Raw genomic sequence first — 23,803 nt, 5'->3', positions numbered from 1 at the left:
CTATTTATGATAGGGTTAGTGAGGCGGATTAGGGGTTAATAACTTTATTATAGTAGCGCTCAGGTCCGCTCGGCAGATTAGGGGTTAATAAGTGTAGGTAGGTGTCGGCGACGTTGAGGGGGGCAGATTAGGGGTTAATAAATATAACATAGGGGTCGGCGATGTTAGGGGTAGCAGATTAGGGGTACATAGGGATAACGTAGGTGGCGGCGATTTGCGGTCGGAAGATTAGGGGTTAATTATTTTAAGTAGCTTGCGGCGACGTTGTGGGGGGCAAGTTAGGGGTTAATAGATATAATACAGGGGTCGGCGGTGTTAGGGGCAGCAGATTAGGGGTACATAAGTATAACGTAGGTGGCGGTCGGCAGATTAGGGGTTAAAAATTTTAATCGAGTGGCGGCGATGTGGGGGGACCTCGGTTTAGGGGTACATAGGTAGTTTATGGGTGTTAGTGTACTTTAGGGTACAGTAGTTAAGAGCTTTATAAACCGGCGTTAGCCAGAAAGCTCTTAACTCCTGCTATTTTCAGGCGGCTGGAATCTTGTCGTTAGAGCTCTAACGCTCACTGCAGAAACGACTCTAAATACCGGCGTTAGGAAGATCCCATTGAAAATATAGGCTACGCAAATGGCGTAGGGGGATCTGCGGTATGGAAAAGTCGCGGCTGAAAAGTGAGCGTTAGACCCTTTAATCACTGACTCCAAATACCAGCGGGCGGCCAAAACCAGCGTTAGGAGCCTCTAACGCTGGTTTTGACGGCTACCGCCGAACTCTAAATCTAGGCCCAAGTCTGTAACAGTGTATTGCATCTGTGATGTGAAGCATGGATATAGTGTGTCTGATGAGTTATTTCCTCTATACTAATCTCACCAATGGCAAATATCAGTTGTAATTATGATGCCCTAAACAAACACTAAACGTTGGTGTTTAGTAAGCCCCAAGTTTTTAGTTATTGGCAGAGAAAGTGACATTTCTGTTTTTAGGTAATTTTTAACTAGCAATAAATGCTCAAATATTTTTTTCTTCCAATTTTAAAATTGAATTCTAAGGAAATATAATAGGTAATAATTAGTCAAAGAAAATAATTTTCCTTGACTAATTTTGTTTTCTGTTTTTTCTTGTTAACTGTTGATATATTTTAGTAAGACTAAATGCCTGAGGAATTCAGTCAGTTAAATTGAAATTATACAAACATAACAAGATAGAATGTATTACTTTAAATTTGCTATTGTTGTATATGCAGATCCAAAATAATATTTTTTCAAAATCTGGTCAGCCTACCTTACTATTAGGCCATTATGGTCTGCTGTGCCTGTGGTATGCAAGTTCTCATTTTTACAGTAATATATTTATTACTGGCATCTACTCGAAGGCCATCTCTCTAGTTAATTGTAGTTGCTTTTATTTGTAAAGTTTTTTAGGGATAGCAATTCTCTTTTTTTGAAGGAAAGGGAAGTGATGTTTACAAAGATTTAGAAAGATCTGGGTGCATGTGTAATTTTGATACAATACACATCCATGTGGGTCAAATCATATTTGAGTTTTGTTTTTTGTTAAAGATCTGCAATAAATCATCGCTCCTAGTAATAAATACATATGAATGTGTATTATAGACCATTAGAAAAGTTAGCTCTACACAGGGGCGAAACTACAGGGGGTGCAGAGGTCGCAGGTGTGACTGGGCCCCTGAGGGTGGGGGCCTAGCTTAAATTTTTTTTATTTTTTTTTTAAATAAAAAATGTGAACCTACCACTGCCTGCACTGATATCATGTGAGTGTGACATGACTACAGGGGTTAGTGTTTCTGTTTTACCCATTGGTGTTTATGTGTGTGTGTGTGTATGCATGTGACTGTGTGTGTATTTATGCATGTATGTATGTGTGTTTATGTATGTTTGTGGAACCAGCAAATTACAGACCTTGTTACTACAGCATGGGGGGGCAGGGGGTAAACAGTGTCACTATACAGTACCACTATATACAGCATGGGGGGGGGGTGGACCATGTCACTGACTACTGTGGTCACTTTATAAAGTACTGGGGCGGGTAGGGTCAGGACAGCCATCTCACCGGCAGATTACAGACTGTGTCACTAACTTACTATATACAGTACTGGGGTGGTTAAATAGTGTCACTATATACAGAAATAGGGGGTCAGACCATCTCACAGACTGTGGGCACAGGGTACCTCCTTTTGCAGACAAATGTAAAAATAAATAAAAATAAATGTATTAAATTCACCTTTTCTCCAACATTGGTGTGTCCGGTCCACGGCTTCATCCTTACTTGTGGGATATTCTCTTCCCCTACAGGAAATGGCAAAGAGAGCACCCAGCAAGAGCTGTCCATATAGCTCCCCCTCTGGCTCCGCCCCCCAGTCATTCTCTTTGCCGCTCTGAACAAGTAGCATCTCCACGGGGATGGTAAAGAGTATGTGGTGTTAGTTGTAGTTTTTTATTCTTCTATCAAGAGTTTGTTATTTTAAAATAGTGCCGGTTTGTACTATTTACTCTAAAACAGAAAAGGATGAAGAGTTCTGTTTAAAGAGGAGTATGATTTTAGCAGCAGTAACTAAAATCAATTGCTGTTCCCACGCAGGACTGTTGAGCCCAGAGAACTTCAGTTGGGTGGAACAGTTTGCAGACTTTTCTGCTCAAGGTATGATCAGTCATATTTCTAACAAGACATGTTAATGGTAGAAGACTGTCAGTTTTCCCTTAAGGGGTAAGTAAGCCATTTTCTCAGACTCATAACAGATTAAGGCTTACAAATGGGCTCTACACTGGTTGACACTATTGTGGGCTAAATCAATTGTTTTATTTCATATTTTAATGGCATTTAGTGTGTTTTGTGCACTTAAAAGCACTTTTGGGAACGTTTTTATCGCCTGGCATTGAGTTAAACGGCTATTTCAGTCAGGAAGGCCCCTTCACTCTGGTATGCAGAGGAAGGAGGCCCCGTTTTCGCGCCTCAATTGCGCAGTTTACTTCCATGGCAGTGCATGCAGCTTCATGTGAGGGGTCCTGTGGCATACTAAAACGGACTCTGGAAGGTTTATTTCATTGCTGAATAACTCTCAGGGAAGGTAAAAAGCTGCAGCAAGGCTGTGGCTGTGATTGTAGTGTATTAAAATTGTCTAATTGAACAAATAGCTCCGGTTTGCTCATTTTAAAGGTTAAAGTCTTGAAACTTGGTGTGCAATACTTTCAAGGCATTAGGACTCTGGGGTGAAAATTTTGTAAAAATCGGACATTGCCTTCATTGTTTTTCAATATATCAGAAATAAAGCGTGCCTGTTTATTATTTAAAGGGACAGTAACGCTTTTCTTTAAAAACGCTTTTATTGCATTATTAGCCTGCCAAATTCTGTCTAACATGTCTATACCTTCAGATGGCTTATGTTCTGTGTGTATGAGAGCCAAGGTGGTTCCCCCAATTAATGTTTGTGCAAATTGTGTCATAGCGTCCAAGCAAAGTATGGACAGTACTGCCACATTGAATAAGATTGCCCAAGATGATTCTTCTAATGAAGGTAGTGGGGATAGTTCCTCATCCTCTCCTTCTGTGTCAACACCAGTTTTGCCCGCGCAGGTGATACCTAGTGCATCTAGCGTGCCAATGCTTGTTACTATGCAACAGTTAACAGCAGTAATAGCAAATCTGTTATCCAAACTGCCATCCTACCCTAGAAAGCGTGACAGCTCAGTTTTAAATACAGAAGATGAGCAGGTTGGCGCTGAGGACAATTTATCAGTTATACCCTCACATCAATCTGAATTGGCAGTGAGGGAGGGCCTGTCTGAGGGGGAAATTTCTGATTCAGGAAAAGTTTCTCAGCAGGCAGACACTGATGTCGTAACATTTAAATTTAAGTTAGATCATCTCCGCGCCCTGCTTAAGGAGGTCCTAACTACTCTTGATGACTGTGATTCTTTGGTAATTCCAGAGAAATTGTGCAGATGGACAAATTCTTAGAGGTCCCAGTGCACGCTGATGCCTTTCCGATACCCAAGCGGGTGGCGGATATAGTGACTAAGGAGTGGGAAAAGCCAGGTATACCTTTTGTTCCACCTCCTATATTCAAGAAAATGTTCCCCATTGTTGACCCCAGAAGGGACGCATGGCAAACGGTTCCTAAGGTTGAGGGGGCAGTGTCAACGTTGGCTAAGCGCACAACTATTCCTATTGAGGACAGTTACGCTTTTAAAGATCCTATGGATAAAAAATTGGAAGGATTGCTAAAAAAGATATTTGTTCAGCAAGGTTTCCTGCTTCAACCAATCTCGTGCATTATTCCTGTCACCTCGGCAGCGTATTTTTGGTTCGAGGAACTAGAAAATTCGCTCCAAAAAGAGACTCCATATGATGAAGTCATGGACAGAATTCACGCACTAAAGTTGGCTAATTCCTTTATTTTGGATGCCGCTTTCCAATTGGCTAAGTTAGCGGCGAAAAATTCAGGGTTTGCAATAGTGGCGCGCAGAGCGCTTTGGCTAAAATCCTGGTCGGCGGATGTGTCGTCCAAGAATAAATTGCTTAATATTCCTTTCAAGGGTAAGACCCTTTTTGGGCCAGAATTGAAAGAGATTATTTCAGACATTACTGGTGGAAAGGGACATGCCCTCCCACAGGATAGGCCTTTCAAGGCTAGGAACAAATCTAATTTTCGTTCCTTTCGCAATTTCAGGATCGGACCGAATCCTAACTCTGCGGCCTCCAGACAAGAAGGCAACTCTTCCCAGCCTAAGCCAGCATGGAAACCATTGCAAGGCTGGAACAAGGGTAAACAGGCCAAGAAGCCTGCTGCTGCTACCAAGACAGCATGAAGGGGTAGCCCCCGATCCGGGACCGGATCTAGTAGGGGGCAGACTTTCTCTCTTCACTCAGGCTTGGGCAAGAGACGTTCAGGATCCCTGGGCACTAGAAATACTCTCTCAGGGGTATCTTCTAGAGTTCAAGGAACTTCCTCCAAGGGGAAGGTTCCACATGTCTCGCTTATCTTCAGACCAGATAAAGAGACAGGCATTCTTACATTGCGTAGGAGACCTATTAAAAATGGGAGTGATAAACCCAGTTCCAACAGCGGAACAAGGTCTGGGTTTTTACTCAAACCTGTTTGTAGTTCCCAAAAAAGAGGGAACTTTCAGGCCAATTCTGGATCTAAAAATTCTAAACAAATTCCTCAGAGTTCCATCATTCAAAATGGAAACCATTCGGACAATTTTACCAACAATCCAGGAGGGTCAATATATGACTACCGTGGACTTAAAGGATGCGTACCTGCATATTCCTATCCACAAAGATCATCATCAGTTCCTGAGGTTCGCCTTCATGGACAAACATTACCAGTTCGTGGCTCTTCTGTTTGGTTTAGCCACTGCTCCCAGAATCTTCACAAAGGTGCTAGGGTCCCTTCTAGCGGTTCTACGACCGAGGGGCATTGCTGTAGCACCTTATCTAGACCACATTCTAATCCAAGCGTCGTCTCTTTCCAAAGCAAAGGCTCATACAGACATTGTTCTAGCCTTTCTCAGATCTCACGGGTGGAAGGTGAACATAGAAAAGAGTTCCCTGTCTCCGTCCACAAGAGTTCCCTTTTTGGGAACAATAATAGATTCTTTAGAAATGAAGATCTTCCTGACAGAGGTCAGAAAGTCAAAGCTTCTAAACGCTTGTCAAGTTCTTCACTCTATTCTTCAGCCTTCCATAGCTCAGTGTATGGAAGTAGTAGGATTGATGGTTGCAGCAATGGACATAGTTCCTTTTGCTCGAATTCATCTAAGACCATTACAACTGTGCATGCTCAATCAGTGGAATGGGGACTATGCAGACTTGTCTCCCCTGATTCAAGTAGACCAGGTAACCAGGGATTCTCTCCGCTGGTGGTTGTCTCACGATCACCTGTCTCAGGGAATGAGTTTCCAAAGACCAGAATGGGTCATTGTCACGACCGACGCCAGTCTCTTAGGCTGGGGTGCGGTCTGGGACTCTCTGAAAGCTCAAGGTCTATGGTCTCGAGAAGAGTCTCTTCTTCCGATAAACATTTTAGAACTGAGAGCGATATTCAATGCGCTCCTGGCGTGGCCTCACCTAGCAAAGGCCAAATTCATAAGGTTCCAGTCGGACAACATGACGACTGTAGCGTACATCAATCATCAGGGGGGAACAAAGAGTTCCTTAGCGATGAGAGAGGTATCCAAGATCATCAAATGGGCGGAGGATCATTCCTGCCACCTATCTGCAATTCACATCCCAGGAGTGAACAACTGGAAGGCGGATTATTTGAGTCGTCAGACTTTTCATCCGGGGGAGTGGGAACTCCACCCGGAGGTTTTTGCCCAGTTAACTATGGGGCATTCCAGATATGGATCTGATGGCGTCTCGCCAGAACGCAAAGATTCTTCGATACGGGTCCAGATCCAGGGATCCCAAGGCGACACTGGTGGATGCATTAGTGGAGCCTTGGTCGTTCAACCTAGCTTATGTATTTCCACCGTTCCCTCTCCTTCCCAGGCTTGTAGCCAGGATCAAACAGGAGCAGGCCTTGGTGATTCTAATAGCCCCTGCGTGGCCACGCAGGACTTGGTATGCAGACCTGGTGAATATGTCATCGGCTCCACCATGGAAGCTACCTTTGAGGCAGGATCTTCTAGTACAAGGTCCGTTCGAACATCCAAATCTAGTCTCTCTCCAACTGACTGCTTGGAAATTGAACGCTTGATTCTATCTAAGCGTGGGTTTTCAGATACAGTCATAGATACTCTGGTTCAAGCCAGAAAACCTGTAACTAGGAAGATTTACCATAATCACCAAATAGCGAAGCCTAAGCTTCAAGATAGAGAAAGTGCGCTAACAAGCTGAAAGTATACACACCATATAAAGATTAAAGTTAAAATTTAATAAACATATAGAATAAGATACACAAATATATAAACACTAAAAATAGGGACGTCTCCCTGTAAAGTGAATGTAACTGGGAAAAATTCCTAATGAAAAAGCAGGTTAAAACCTATAAATGAGGCGGATATTGCAGATACCAATTGATAATTATTGACATAAAAAAGATATGGCATAAAAATGGAATTATAAAAGATATGGCATAACAGTGATATCGTAAAATAAAACTTAAAAGACAAGCACCAAGTTCATATGTATCAACACAGTGCAGGTGGCCGTATGCAAATGAGCATCGGTATTGGAACAGTGGAAAGAAAATAACGGCTTGTACCACAAATAGATACAGTTTACTGTACCATGAGTCAAGAGAGTGTTCAGAGGGTGTTACCGAGGAGAAGAAATCCTTCGGTCAAGACTTGGACCGCGGCTACAGTGACTGCCTCCTGGAGATAGAAGTGTGCAAACCTCTGCACATGTGAGTCGGCATCTGACGTAGATAACAATAATAAGAAAAGTGGGATTTTTAATTTAAGTAAAGTAAATCTGAAAAAAGAACAGGAGAAATTACTTAATTTAGGCCTTTCTTATGCACCTACTACTAGGATGAGTAAGTTCAACACTCACATACATATCAAGAAGTTCGTCAGAAACCTAACCTTGAAGCGTTTTTTTATGAAAAGCCCATTAGAGAAACAGAGTATCATTCCTAACAAAGTAGTTGATAAATTCCAACATACAGATTTAAAACCCAAATCGCGGTTTTATCCAGCTTCTTCAAAGGGTAACTATCTTGATACCTTTGAGAAAATAGTTTTAAACGATATCAAGAAATGTGAACTACCTCATATTAGGAAACAAAATATCAATAAGAAAGAAAGAGAGATATTAACAAAAATGCAGAAAGACCTAGAGGTGACCATAAAGCCGGCGGATAAGGGTGGGGGGGTTGTAATAATGGATACAGAAAAATATATGGTTGAGGCCTATAGGTTGTTAAATGATAAGAAAACATATGAAGTACTACCAATGAATCCTACAGATAAATATAACAAAATACTAAATAAAATTCTTATCGAAGGAAAATCTGAAGGACTTCTTAATGAACATGAATTTAATTATTTAACACCTAAACATTCTAAAATCCCTATCTTCTATTTCCTTCCAAAAGTGCACAAATGTCTCATAAATCCACCAGGGAGGCCCATTATCTCTGGGATCAATTCGATCTCTGCCAACCTATCTCAATATATAGATCGATTCCTGCAACCTTATGTAATTAAGTTAAATTCACATTTGAAAGACTCAACTCAATTATTAAATATTTTAAATTCCATAAAATGGGAGGATGGAATGATAATCGCAACATGCGATGTATCATCACTGTACACTGTGATCGATCACCAACAGGGAATAGCAGCTGTTAAATTTTTTTTAGATAGAGACACCAACATGGAAGCCAAACAAAGTGACTTCATATTAAAAAGCATTCAATATATATTAGAGCATAATTTTTTCTCTTTTGACAGTAAGTTCTACAGACAGATAGAGGGTACAGCCATGGGCGCGAGGTTCGCACCGAGTTATGCCAATTTATTTATGGGATTTTGGGAAGAAGAATTCTTCAACAATGACCCTCTCGGTGCGAGCCTCGTGCTCTACAAGCGCTACATAGATGATTTGTTTTTAATATGGAAAGGTCCTGAGAATGAACTTATTAAACTGTTTGAGCGGATGAATTCCAATAACTATGGCCTTAAATTTATAAGTCACTATAGTCATACTAAGGTCAATTTCCTTGATTTGGAAATTATGGCAATTAAAGATAAATTAGAAACTAAAACCCACTTCAAACCAGTCGATTGTAATAATTTGATTCATGCAGAGAGTTGCCATCTGAAAACCTGGAAGGATAATATCCCTTATGGACAAACACTACGTATTAAAAGAAATTGCTCAAGAATAGAAGACTTTGAGAACCAAGTCACTCTAATAACAAAAAAATTTGAGGATAGGGGATATGAGAAAGCTAAAATTGAAAATGCAATTTCTAAAGCACGTCTAACCAACAGAAATGAACTTTTAGAATATAAGACTAAAAAAAGAGAAGAGAATGATCTAATTAATGTTCCTCTCGTTACGGACTACAGTGTAGATTACAATATAATCAAAAAGATAATAAAGAAACACTGGCCCCTTTTAAAGGAGGATAATATAATTGGGAAACATTTGGCAGATAAACCAACTTTTATTTTTAGAAGAGCGAACAATTTTAAAATGCAGCTAGCTCCCAGTGAACTGAAAAAGAATAAAAATTCAATTCAAAAAGACTTAGAGGGTAAAATACCAGTGGTTTTTTTTCCCTGTTATACCTGTAAGGCCTGTAAACACAGTTCCAAACTAAAGGCTTTACAAATAAACAGTTCAGAAACTAATTTTCAAATTTAAGATTTAATCAGGTGCAACCATAAAAACATCTAAAATGTTTGTGTAATCTCTTTTACTTTGGTGAAACCACTAGATCCCTAAAGGATAGGATTAGGGAGCACTTATTATGTATAGAAAAGGGTAGGGATGACACCTCACTGTATAAACACTTTAAAGAAAAACACTACAAGGACACAAAAGCACTTAATTTTTGGGGGATTAAAAAGGTCAAAGGACACTGGAGAGGTGGTAACAATGAGAAAACACTTTTAATACAAGAGGCTGAATTGATTTATAAATATGACACTCTGTTCCCAAAGGGACTAAATTCAGAATTGGACCTCTCCCCATTTTTATTTGAATAGATTAACCCAGTAGCACCTTATTTTCATTTTCATAGGCACATTGCTTATTTTCAAGTGTGATATGTTCCACTATACGTGTAACAACTTTTTTAGCCCTGTAATTTTGAATACACCACTATATATTCATTCATTCACTCACTTCCTAAATATTATGCACCGATGTATTTTTTAAAAAATTTTTTTAATAAACTCGCTATATAAATACCCTTTTTTAACACATATGTTCGCTCATGGTAGATATTTTATATTTTGTAAAAGTATATATTTTTTGGTTTAGAATTATACCTATAAGTGATTAATCCAACAAATTCAATATGGTCTTATGGTTATGATACCACTGATAGTGATAACGTATTGCATAGATATATTTTTTATGAAAATGTTCTTTTATATTAGACAAGCACAAAGAATCTATAATGACTGAATGAAGCATATACCATCTTAATTACCTGGAGGGTGTTACCTTAACAACTAAAGAATAACAATCTCAAAGGTGAAAGCAAAAGAGTTACCACCTTAATTACCTGGAGGGTGTTACCTTTACAACTGAATCCACCAACCAATCAAAACCGAATGGATCATTTAAAAGGCTTTCAGTTACCTGTCACATGCATCTTGATAAAGCCCAAGGGAGGGTGAAACGCGTCGCTTGCATTTGTGACACTGTGACTTTGAAACAGTAAGGGATATTTCAGTACAGTCTGTACTGCAACTTTAAACCCGGGTTACCAGCATCTTTGAATATCCCATGGTGAGGGATAACTTGTGCCCCACTATTGTATCGGATCAATAAACATATCCACAGCAGCCAAGTCTGCCTTCACAGAAAGTTCCCACCAGGACACAGCAATCAGCTGCTTTTCCTTCACGCTGCTGGAGCAGCGAGTAACACCCTGAGAGTAGCCGATGAGAAGTCTGTGACGTCAGACGCCGACTCACATGTGCAGAGGTTTGCACACTTCTATCTCCAGGAACGGCAGTCACTGTAGCCGCGGTCCAAGTCTTGACCGAAGGATTTCTTCTCCTCGGTAACACCCTCTGAACACTCTCTTGACTCACGGTACAGTAAACTGTATCTATTTGTGGTACAAGCCGTTATTTTCTTTCCACTGTTCCAATACCGATGCTCATTTGCATACGGCCACCTGCACTGTGTTGATACATATGAACTTGGTGCTTGTCTTTTAAGTTTTATTTTACGATATCACTGTTATGCCATATCTTTGTCAATGATTATCAATTGGTATCTGCAATATCCGCCTCATTTATAGGTTTTAACCTGCTTTTTCATTAGGAATTTTTCCCAGTTACATTCACTTTACAGGGAGACGTCCCTATTTTTAGTGTTTATATATTTGTGTATCTTATTCTATATGTTTATTAAATTTTAACTTTAATCTTTATATGGTGTGTATACTTTCAGCTTGTTAGCGCACTTTCTCTATCTTGAAGCTTAGGCTTCGCTATTTGGTGATTAACTTGTGTTTGATACATACAGAGATTGTATCTTTAGAGTAGTGTTTAGCAATACCATCCTTTAGCGCACACTAATCCACTAAATTTGATTTGTTCTCAAGATTTACCATAAGATATGGCAAAAATATATCCGTTGGTGTGAATCCAAGGGATTCCCTTGGAGTAAAATTAAAATTCCTAGGATACTTTCCTTTCTCCAAGAAGGTCTGGATAAAGGTTTGTCAGCTAGTTCCTTAAAAGGACAGATATCTGCTCTGTCTGTTTTGTTACACAAGCGTCTGGCAGCAGTGCCAGATGTACAGGCGTTTGTACAGGCGTTAGTTAGAATCAAGCCTGTTTACAGACCCATGACTCCTCATTGGAGTCTAAATTTAGTTCTTTCAGTTCTTCAGGGGGTTCCGTTTGAACCCATGCATTCCATAGATATTAAGTTACTATCTTGGAAAGTTCTGTTTTTGGTTGCTATTTCTTCTGCTAGAAGAGTTTCTGAATTATCTGCTTTGCAGTGTACTTCTCCCTATCTGGTATTCCATACAGATAAGGTAGTTTTACGTACCAAGCCTGGTTTTCTTCCAAAGGTCGTTTCCAACAGGAATATTAACCAGGAAATTGTTGTTCCTTCTCTGTGTCCGAATCCAGTTTCAAGGAAGGACCGCTTGTTACACAATATAGATGTGGTCCGTGCTTTAAAGTTCTATTTAGAAGCAACAAAGGATTTCAGACAGACATCATCCTTTTTTGTTGTGTATTCTGGTAAGAGTTGAGGGCAGAAAGCTACTGCTACCTCTCTTTCTTTTTGGCTGCAAAGCATCATCCGATTGGCTTATGAGACTGCCGGACGGCAGCCTCCTGAACGAATTACAGCTCATTCTACTAGAGCTGTGGCTTCCACATGGGCTTTCAAGAACGAGGCTTCTGTTAATCAGATCTGTAAGGCAGCGACTTGGTCTTCTCTGCATACTTTTGCCAAATTTTACAAATTCGATACTTATGCTTCTTCGGAGGCTATTTTTGGGAGAAAGGTTTTGCAAGCCGTGGTGCCTTCCGTTTAGGTAACCTGGTTTGCTCCCTCCCTTCATCCGTGTCCTAAAGCTTTGGTATTGGTTCCCACAAGTAAGGATGAAGCCGTGGACCGGACACACCAATGTTGGAGAAAACAGAATTTATGTTTACCTGATAAATTTCTTTCTCCAACGGTGTGTCCGGTCCACGGCCCGCCCTGGTTTTTAAACAGGTTTGAAAAATTTATTTCTTTATACACTACAGTCACCACGGCACCCTATAGTTTCTCCTTTTTCTCCTAACCGTCGGTCGAATGACTGGGGGGCGGAGCCAGAGGGGGAGCTATATGGACAGCTCTTGCTGGGTGCTCTCTTTGCCATTTCCTGTAGGGGAAGAGAATATCCCACAAGTAAGGATGAAGCCGTGGACCGGACACACCGTTGGAGAAAGAAATTTATCAGGTAAACATAAATTCAGTTTTTTTTGAGGGGGGAGGGGTGGTGGGGGGGGCTTCTTAGATTCTTGCACCTGGACCCTGTGGTTTCTAGTTACGCCTCTGGCTCTACACATGAAAACCATTAAGGACTGAAATATCCACCACTTCACTAGTCCTAGACTAGTAAGAAATTGCTGTGGATGCTTTTCCACCTATATTCCACATTGAGTGGAATATCATCTTTACACACATACACAACACCTGGAAATGAAAAGCAAACAGAGACTAGAGTGGGTGCATCTTCCATACATAGGCTGCCTCTTAGAATAACACAGGTAGCTTACACCTGAGCAGATTGTGTGCAAAATCAACTAGGGAATAAACACAAACATAAAACAAACACTGCAGAACACATTAGCTGGAGTTCACCCATGGACAGAAAGAGGCAAATGATAATAATAGGAAATGGGAAAATAATGCCAAAATCCATTCATAGCACCTCCAGTTTTTGGGCCCAGACCTTAGCATTTCTTGCTTGTCTCTAACACTGCTTTCCATGTGCACATGTGAGGGTAGTTTACAAACTGTAGTCTCCATAGAAAATGCATACAAAAACCTGCATATAGACTGCATAGAGAGAACCTGTTAGATTTTGAAGAGTGAGATTATCCTTAATTGGGTAAGGGGGGTTTGATGGTTATATTATGGGTCATGCTAATAGTTCAAAAGGAGAATACTTGGCATGCCTTTAAGCTTAATCAGTAAAAACTAGACTCTTTAAGGCATTAATATATTTATCTGTACTTAAGTACGCCTCAGTAAACAGTGAGTATCAGGGATTTAGATGCAAGAATAGTCACATGATTAAGTTAAAGGAATTTCTTTGGATTGCACTATGTATACACATATATTTTAATTAAATGTAACGGGACACTGCATTTTTTGTGCAAATTTATGTATTATTTTGTGTCTTTTTCTTCTGAGAATATTAATAACAAAGTATAATGTACAAGATTGTATCAGAAATAATTGCAGTTGCGTGTAAAAATTATTATTAAAAGTTCTATGGACTCACAAATGTATAGTGCTATGGAAACCAATATTGCAATGAAGTATTGTAGGCCTCTTTGTTAATCTAATTGTACAAAAGGCTGAAGTCTTTTTTGAATATAAAATAGATCCTGGTTCATACGTGGCTTAAAAGCGCACAGTGCTAATGAATATGTCTCCACACAATCAAGATGAGTTTTGCCATCTCCAAATACTCCTGCTGAGCGCCTGCTCAGATACCTAAAGTATAATGGAGGGGGATGTTCTCATAGCAATAAACAGATATGAAAGTAGATAGAGCATACACTTTAATTTACTTATGATATCAAATGTACTTTTTTCTCTCTTGGTATCATTTGTTTAAACATATACCTAGACAGGTTCAGGAGCAGCAATGAACTACTGGGGGCTAGCTGGTGAATGGTGGCTATACACATGTGTCTTGTCCCAGGGCTGTTACAAAAAATAAATAAATATATTTGCTAAAAATGTCTAGTAGCATATGGCCAGATTTAGGGAAGATTGTAGCTGTTCTCCCCTCCAGGTGACTCTCTTTGATTTGTGACCATATTGTTTACCCACCCACAAGAAGCTCACACTCTAGCTTTTTCCCAATGGCCACAAAAACTAGTATAGAGGAAAGGTATTTGGCTCATACCTGATCTACACAATGGTAATTAATCACATGATCTTTTTCAACAAATCAAAGTAATAGTTGTTAAATTTCAACAGAATAAAAAATATAAAGAGGGAAAATATAAAACGAGGAGTGGCTGTGAAATGTGAAGGAACTATTTGATTTAGAGATAATGGATCTATGTTATAGAAATAAATATTTTTTTCAAAGATATATGTTCGTTTAGTATTATACTAAGTTGGTGTTTTTATTGTAACAGACATTTCATATGTCTTTGTAATGGTATTGAAAGTATGTTATTTTGCTTTTTAAACTCTTTTTTTATGCCTTTTTACTCCTCATTAAAAAAATAAAAGTGGTATTGAGTTTATATTTTTGCTTCTATAATGAGACATGAAACATGTTTACTATAGAGGACTAAAAGCCAAGCTCATTAATTTGTTGCAAGAAATAAACATACATTTGTATTTATTGTCAGTCTGAAATGAACTATGATACATTACAGGATGGGGAACTTTATTAAATGCTTAGCAATGTGTATGGTCAGATGAGTAAACAGTATCCATTTTTTTGTCTCCTCCTAGTCTATAGGAAATGCAAAAACGACAAGGAATGATAATAGCAGTCGCTTTGGAAAATACATAGAGATTGGATTTGATAAGCGATACCGGATTATTGGTGCTCATATGAGAACCTACTTACTTGAAAAATCAAGAGTGGTGTTTCAGGTAAGTTTTCTATAATTAGTTTCTAGACTTTGTTGTGTCTTCATTTTTTAAAGGTCTGTTATAGTGGAAAAACGAGATGCTCTAATTTGTATGTAATTATAAAACTAGTGGCAGGGCCAGTGCTAGACTTTTTTCACTACAATGAAAAACAGTAGTTAAAATATATAAAAAAAAACATGAACCTGGAGGCAGGATGACCTCTTGTCTTTTTCACCTTATACCCAGACTGATATTAGCAAGTCTAACAGAAAAAGGCTGACAAGTTCTTAAGCAAAGCCAGTCCACCTGCAATATGCTGCTTGGCAAAATTAAAGACTGCAGAACAGCTCTGTTGTTCAATCCTGCCCCCTGCTCTTGGGCAAACAATTACATGAGAGCAGAGCCTGTTATAGGTGATTTATCTCTGCCACCTGAACTGCAAGTTATCAGAAGCTGTGGATGCATCTTGATAAATTTCCCCGTAAGTACACATTTTTCAAGCGCTACAATAGATCACATTAACTTGAAGTGGAGTACTGGCAAGTTTTGACCAGGGGACCAGTACAACTCACACTTAGTTTGGACAAGTTTCACTGTATATTGATGACACTTAACATTTACACACTAATAAACACAACACTGTACTACATGATAATCCAAGGCATCTACACACTAATAAACATGTTGCACTGTATAGTTAATGCAGAGTACCTATACACTGATAACCTATATGCTGCTCTATATGATAGTGTTGAGGGGCTGCCCTGTGTAATGATGATGGATGCCTATACACTGATGGGGATCACTCTGTGCTTCATAATGATGCTGAACATTTATACACTGAACTGTATAGTTGTAATTATAGTTAGGACTATAATCTCAGATATTGTGCAAAGTACATTGATACCTTGCAGTGTATTAAAAGCTGGAGGATTCTCAGTGCTCCTTTGAATACCCATCAGCCCCAGTAATATGCCTTAGGCTGTGGGTGGAGTTGAGTCCCCATGCTGTCACCAGCTCCACCAACTTTGAAAATGTTGTCAAAGTTTTGCAGAGGGCGCAGGGTCTGTGCAGTAAGATATTTCAGCCAGATGCTTCTAGCTTTTGTGGCTGACCTGCACTCTCTGTCTCGCTGTGTTGCAATGGAGTCCCCTCCCATTCTAGCCATCACACCACAACATATGGCCCCTACTATGAAGCCCAAGTTTGTCAGAAAAAAAAATACACATAAAAAAAATCAACAAAATGTGTGCATCCCCTGCAGGGGCACCCTTAGTCGGTCGCCTAGTCTGCTTCTGACTAGTGACACTGCAATTCTATAAATGTAATTTATGTGTGTGTCTAAGGGGTTAAACACATATTTGAAGTATTGCTTGGGAGCTGCAGAGAACTGTTGTTTTTAAGTGGAAACTGACGCTGACCCAATATGCAGCGGCAGTCACTTGATCCAGTTGTGGCCGTCTGTTTTGCTCTGAACAAGCAGTGCTCTGTGGCTTCTGAGCAACACTTTAACTATGTGTTTAAACCCTTTTGCATGAGTTAAACACATAGGGGTCTATCTATCCTCCAGGCTCGCCAGAAACACCAGTTAGGAAGCAGCGGTCTAAAGACCGCTGCTCCATAACCCTGTCCACCTGCTCTGATGAGGCGGACAGGAATCACCGCAATTCAACCCGATCGAATACAATCGGGTTGATTGACACCCCCTGCTGGCAGCCGATTGGCTGCGAATCTTCAGGGGGCGGCGTTGCACCAGTAGCTCTTATGAGCTGCTGGTGCAATGCTGAATACAGAGAGCGTATTGCTCTCTGCATTCAGCGATGTTTGTTGGACCTGATCTGCACTGTCGGATCAGGTCCGACAGACATTTGTTAAATAGGCCTCAAAGAATTGCAGAGTCGCTAGTTTTATAATTACATAATCAAATTAGAACTTGCAATTTTTCCACTGTATCAGCCCTTTAAAGGGATAGCCTAGTCCCCTAGTGAAAATTAAACTTACATGATTCAGATAGAGCATGCAATTTTAAGAAACTTTCTAATTTACTCCTATTATCAATTTTTCTTCATTCTCTTGGTATCTTGGTAAGAGTGTAAGCTTAGGAGACGACCCATTTTTGGTTCAGCACCTGGGTAGTGCTTGCTGATTGTTGTCTAAATGTAGTCAATTATCAGCAAACGCTACCCATCGTGCTGAATCAAAAATGTGCCGGCTCATGAGCTTACATTCCAACCTTTTCAAATAAAGATACCAAGAGAACAAAGACAAATTGATAATACGAGTAAATAGAAAGTTACTTAAAATTGCATGCTCTATCTGAATCATGACATTTTTTTGTCTAGACTTAACTAATATAAATAATAATAACTTGAAACTAAAACAGCTGTATCCATTGTGTACTTCCTGCATTAGCAAGAGGTACTTATCAGCCATGAGCGTTAGCTGGAAGTAAACAATGGATACAGCAGTATTAGTTTAAATTTTTAAATTAATTGTCTTCTAACTCACATTTTTTTTCCAAGCAAAACAATCCCCATTCCCCATGTATAATGCTGCTCTTTTATATAAAAGAAACTTTGAGTATAGTGTCTCTTTAAGTGCAGTCCAGTGTCTGGACAAATTGGGCTAAATTACAAGGGGCACACTACGGTTAGTGCGAGGAGCATTATCGCATTCTCGAGATTGCAGTGTTTTTGTGCTAAAATCCACATTACAAGTTGTGTAGTGTTTAAAGTTCTGCAATTTCATTTGCACAAATTTTCGGTAATTTACGCTCTCCATATTTTCTGTGAGCATCGTTGAGTGTCAATGTGCACTCGTATTACAAGTTACGATTGCTCAGTCGCAATCGCATTTTACGCTCAAACTTTTTATGTGAACTCAAAGCTCACGTAAAGAGTTTCGGCTGAGAAAAAAAACTGCATTAAGCACCAATTAACTGCCACATAGTCAACTACAAATGACCTGCTACACTATTAACGCCTAAACTGCCACATAACCAATTGCCATAAACTCCCTACACTATTAACCCCTAACTGCCAATACCCCATTGCAAACTACGCCCTAACCTATTAACCCCCTCACCACCACAACCCCCATCGCAAAATACTATCTAACCTTCTAACAGCTAACCCCGCAGAACCCCCTAAGTTAATGGACGAGTGTTTGTTTGCTAGTGGACGAGTGTTTATTGGTAATTATAATTTTTAATAAATTTAGACACTCTATAGCTATGTTATGGGCTAATATATATGGCCCCGGGACAGAATCCTTTACTTTATTCACCTTGCTGTTTGGCGCGCATCATCTTTTTTGGCGTCAGTTTGTATTTTGCGTGTCGGCCTGTGTATTTACGAACGTCAGGGTTGCACGCGTCAGATTAACCGTTCCTTTCGTTTTGTCATAGTCATTTTCTTGCTTTAACTGGTTAGCGCATGTTTGGCCAGGTTAGCGCATGTTCGGCCAGGTTAGCGCACCTTCAGCCTCGGCAATGCGCACGTTGGCGTGCTAAATCCCATATAGCTGTTTTCGTGCTCATTTTCCTTTTTCTGATGAGCATTATCTACCCTTCGGATGTAATGTTAATGTCTCCTGCTTTGTTTTGCAGAGTTGAACTAATAGTACCTAAAATGTTGCACAATAATATGTTAATAAGAGGACTGAGAAAATGTTGACCTTTAGAATCCAAGAGAAATTGGAGTGACTTTTGCTAAATTTTATTTTATATGAGATTACTATATAATTCTAAAAATAAGATTTCTACCAATAATTGCAGGTGTGGATATAAATATAATAATGAATCCTTTGTCTAATATGGAAGTAAGGCAAGTAATAAAATTACGTGACTGAAATAATCTCCTGGGCATATAACAATAACTACGTTTTACAGGCAATTAAAAAGAGCTGTGTCAAATGTTTTGCATGACTTTTTGCATTATTTTTATATTTGATAACCCAATTACTTTACTGTAAGCAAATTCAACAGAATCCATCAGATGTTTGTCATGGATTTTCACATGATGTTTGGATTTATCTAATTTAATAGTTCTTAGCACTTGAAAACCCACTTCTTTGAAAGTTGTTTTTTTTCTTCTGATTGTACAGCGTCCTTTTTCTCTTGTTTTTGAACTTCCTTGGTTCACAGTTATTTCCTGGTATTAATAAAAGGTTAAAATATAGTTCAGATCACACCTTTAAACTATGAAATGTATCTTATGTATCGTGTAGCCTCAGAATGTTGATTTAGAGAAAAAATCAATTGTTCAGATGTTTTAAAAAAGTTAATTACATTTGCACTTATGTGAAATGATTTGCCTATATCATGAATTGATTTTAAAGGATTAAAAAAAAAAAAAAAAAACACAGCAAATTAGCTTTCATATTAACTCCATACTGAGCCAATTGGCTTTCATATTAACTCCATATAATTTGCTTCTTTGCATGTCTGTAATCCCCCTTCCGAAGCCTATTTCTTATAGTTTTTCATGTATTCACCTGAGTGCAGGTTAACCAGATTCCCAGTTATATCATAATTTTTAATGGCTGCTCATCAAATGGCTTGGAATTCCATAGGATAGGAAGCTAACAATCACCCTAAGCTAGTTTTCTCTCTCTACAAACTCTTATGAATTGGAAGTGGGGGAGGGTGCTAAAGATGGATATCTAGTGAGTCCTAATCATAAGTGAATTAATGATGGAACATTTCCTTGAAATGCCAGTGGCAATATTATTACTGTTTTTAACCCTAAGAATGATTGTTTGAGCTGTTGTAATTATAATAATTGCATTAATAAATGTAGATATAATGATTTTAACTTAGAAATGCAAAGAGTGAAAATTATTTTTTCAAATTTTATTGAATGAATGGGTTTATGCAATGATGAAATGCTTTAACAAATTAATGTTCCTTACTAATAAGACCATTTTATTATTGTATTACCTTGTATCTTATGATATAAGAGATTTATTTTGGGTGGATCAGACTCTGATAATAAGAGAATTAATATCTAAAAAGATTATTGGTCTCAAGATGTATATATAAAGTTATATATATATATACTTTCCATCTTAATGGGAAGAAAGTCCACGGCTTCATTCATTACTTGTGGGAATTAAGAACCTGGCCACCAGGAGGAGGCAAAGACACCCCAGCCAAAGGCTTAAATACCCCCCCACTCCCCTCATCCCCCAGTCATTCTTTGCCTTTCCTCACAGGAGGTTGGCAGAGAGGTTTCGGAAGATTCGGAGTAGTCTCTTATGGAGGGTAGTACACTTTAGAATGGGACTGGAGATTTAAGTAGTGGCAGTAAAGGGTTTAAGTAGTGTAGGGGTTATTGCGGTGAGTTATTAGTGGTATAGGGGTTAAGTAGTGTAGGGGTGTTTGCGATGGGCTATTGGCAGTTTAGGAGTTAATATATTAGGAAGTTTATTGCGTTGGGCTATTGGCCGTATAGTGGTTAATAGGTTAGGAAGTTTATTGCGGTGAGCTATTGGTGGTTTAGGGGTTAAGTAGTGTAGGATTAGTTTGCAGTGGTGGGATATGGCGGTTTATGGGTATATAGCTATATTTATTAGGCTTGGTGATATATATTTAAAAGGAATCCTTTACTTTACATTGGCAATGTCGGTGCCAATGCTGCTTGGAATATTTCGCCAGCATCACCACTCACTGCTTATGTATAGTAAAATGCAGCTCTGCGATGCTACCTTTAAACAGTAATGTTCGCAGTTTTGAATATTTCTCCGGCATTCTCGACATTGCTTAAGATCCCTTTTAAATATATCGCCGCCTCGCATAACTTTCGATCTTCGGGGCCCATACAATTTGAACAGGGCAGTTATCAGTATAGTGGTCATGTGTATTAGTTGGGTTAAAGTTTGCTAATTTTTATCATCGAATACGGCGGGATAATTTCAGTGTTCCATTCTAAAACTTTTTAAGCTACTCCTTAATAATTGAAAAAGTGTTGTCTGGGGTTTATCAAGTCCTTTTAGCTGTGAAATTCGATAAGAGAAAAATAGCCTTGAAATGTGTCATTAAATTGAGAATTTAATTTGCAATCAGCCAAACAGGACTGGCACATGTTAAGTATAGGACCATTTTTCAGCAAGCCGGCAATAAAAAAGTGCTGCAGATAAACAACGAAAATTACTGATTGTGATTGTCTCTGCATGGAATTGCAGGGGTCAAACACACAGTGCTGCAGGGTCGATTGTCTTAAAAGTGCATGCTCTAATGGATTACAGCATGTCTTTTTGTTGTTGACTATAATGACCCTTTAAGAGCTATACATGTATATTTTACTGAATAGAGTAAAGACTGTTTAATAAGGATATTTTCTCTTTATAAAATAAATATTTTAAATTACTTTATCAATTAAAACAAGAACGCTATCAATTGGGTAAAATGAAAATTCTTGCCATTCTTTATGGTCTTTTCTAAACTTCTAAACAGTTTGATTACTGGTACTAAATGTCACTTTCTGCTAGCAAGATAAATGTATAGACACATTTTACAGTAGAATCCGTTGTGTTCATCCTGATAGCTGTTAGATACAAATACTTGTGGTCAGCCAAATGAAAATAAGAAGGAAGTACCTGTCAGCCGTTGTGGGTTAGCAAGAAGTACTTATTAGCCAATGAACCTTAAAGGGATACTAAACCCAATTTTTTTTCTTTCATGTGTCATACAAATATCTGGTTATCGCCCCTTTAACAATTCCTTTTGCTGCTCCTTTAAACACTCGCTATAAATCATTGCCACACCTCTCACCAGGTGCCAAGTAATTTTTGGAAGTGTATGCAGTTAATCCTGTTAGTCGATATCCTCGTTACTGGCTCTTGCTGAAAACCAAGCATTGGTTACAAAGTTTATCCTGAGTTCCCTCCCGTAATCATAGGAGCGATTACTTCTAGATCTAAGGACTTTCTTAGCAAACGGACATTGCTTATTGACACTTGTAAAGTTGGGCTGAACGCAGTCTGTTTTTCCAAAGACCTGTTTCACTGCCAAGTCAGCGGGCCGTTTACAAGTCTCGCAGCTCTTTGTTCAATAGCTGACTTCTCTTACGGATTTACAAACTTATCCTTACATCGGGACCCGTTTCACTGAAGTCTTGCCTTCACAGTACTTCTCGTTTGTCAACGGACAACTCTGCTACTCCTCGGTGTTAACCACGCCCTCTTCTAACAAACTTAAAAGGATTACTACCTTGTCCTATATCGGACTAAAGTTAGACTGAACTGTCAAACATTCACAGGTTTCCCGTAATTCACCGTACATCTCCAATGCAGCACGGCGTAAACCACGCCCCCTCAGTGGCATTATTTGAATCATCCTTCAATTCACAGTTTGGTGCAGCACAGCTCTCTCCTGTAACACCTTAAGCAATAGCTTCCTCTTGTGAGTAACCAAAATTCAGCTCTATACAATTCCTGATCTGGTTCACATCAGTATATCCTAAACAGAAATACGCTCTTAATCTCTGCAGTTGTAATCCAAACATACAATAGATATTTATAGAAATTTTCTTTTACTTTCCTAACATCATGATTCAGACAGAACATGCAATTTTAAGCCACTTTCTAATTTACTCTTATTATCAATTTTTCTTCGTTCTCTTACTATGTTTATTTAGAAAGCAAGAATAAAAAAGCTTAGGAGACGGCCCATTTTAGGTTCAGCACCCTGGATAGCGCTTATTAGTGGCTACATTTGGCTAACCAATAAGCAAGTGTAACCCAGGTTCTGAACCAAAAATGGGCTGGCTTTACATTCCTGCTTTTTAAATAAATATAGCAAGAGAACAAAGAAAAATTGATAATAGGAGAACATTTGAAAGTTGCTTAATCACTTAATGACCAGCGCCGTACCCTGTACGACGCTGGTCCTTATGCCCTTAAGGACCAGCGTTGTACCCTGTGCTAAGCTGCTGTCCTGGGCCTCTCTCTGCCGCAATCTCGCTAAAACTAGATAGTTTGCTCTATTTCTGGACGCCCAACTGTTAGGCTTAAAAAAAAACACTGAGAGCGTCAGGGAGGGGGAAGGACGGAGTGGGGAGGAAGGAGAGGGGAAATCTGGTTATAATACTGAGGGATGGGATTAGAGGGTGGGAAGTCGATCTGGGAGGGGGGTAGGGTATTGAGGGGGGGCAGCTACACTACAGAATTATTAATTTTTTTTTTAAATGAGCCCAATTTACAGCAAACTGGGTACTGGCAGACAGCTGCCAGTGAATAAGATGGCGGCAAATAGGTAGAGGGAGAGGATACAAGAGCTGTTTGGGGGATCAGGGAGGTTGGGGGGTAAGAAAATATATATATATTTTTTTTATTTATAAAAAAGCCTTTTATTTTAGTACTGGCAGACTTTTTGCCAGTACTTAAAATGGCGGTAACCATTGTGGGGTGGGGAAGAGCTGTTTGAGAGGGATTCGAGAGGGATCAGGGGGTGGGATGTGTCAGGTGTGAGGGTAATCTATACACTAAAGCTAAAATTAACCCTACAAAGCTACCTAATTAACCCCTTCACTGCTGGGCATAATACAAGTGTGGTGTGCAGTGGCATTTTGTGGCCTTCTAATTACCAAAAAAGCAATGCCAAAGTCATATATGTCTGCTATTTCTGAACAAAGGGGATCCCAGAGAAGCATTTACAACCATTTGTGGTATGATTGCACAAGCTGTTTGTAAATAATTTCAGTGAGAATCCTTCCGCTTCCAATATCCGTAAAGTCTTCTTAGTATTAGATTATCTTAAAAAAACAGGATAAAATCTCCCCAGTTACTGAAAAGCCTAATATAGCCATAA

The 23,803-nt window shown here is 39.2% G+C and overlaps 1 protein-coding gene across 5 annotated transcripts in view; it reads left to right on the top strand.

The window, feature by feature from the left end:
• Positions 1-23,803, top strand: part of MYO5A (myosin VA) — a 470,413-nt gene that overhangs the window by 221,858 nt on the left and 224,752 nt on the right. For all 5 annotated transcript variants that reach the window (XM_053717484.1, XM_053717487.1, XM_053717486.1 and 2 more), the window contains exon 6: positions 14,872-15,015. In XM_053717484.1, the coding sequence (XP_053573459.1) occupies positions 14,872-15,015 (144 nt within the window). The remainder of the gene's footprint in view (positions 1-14,871; positions 15,016-23,803) is intronic.

This window comes from Bombina bombina, chromosome 6 (genome assembly GCF_027579735.1).
Source record: "Bombina bombina isolate aBomBom1 chromosome 6, aBomBom1.pri, whole genome shotgun sequence".
In the NCBI taxonomy this organism is placed as follows: Eukaryota; Metazoa; Chordata; class Amphibia; order Anura; family Bombinatoridae; genus Bombina; species Bombina bombina.
Note: the sequence above shows the minus strand (reverse complement) of the source record. Positions and strands in the feature narration are given on the sequence as shown.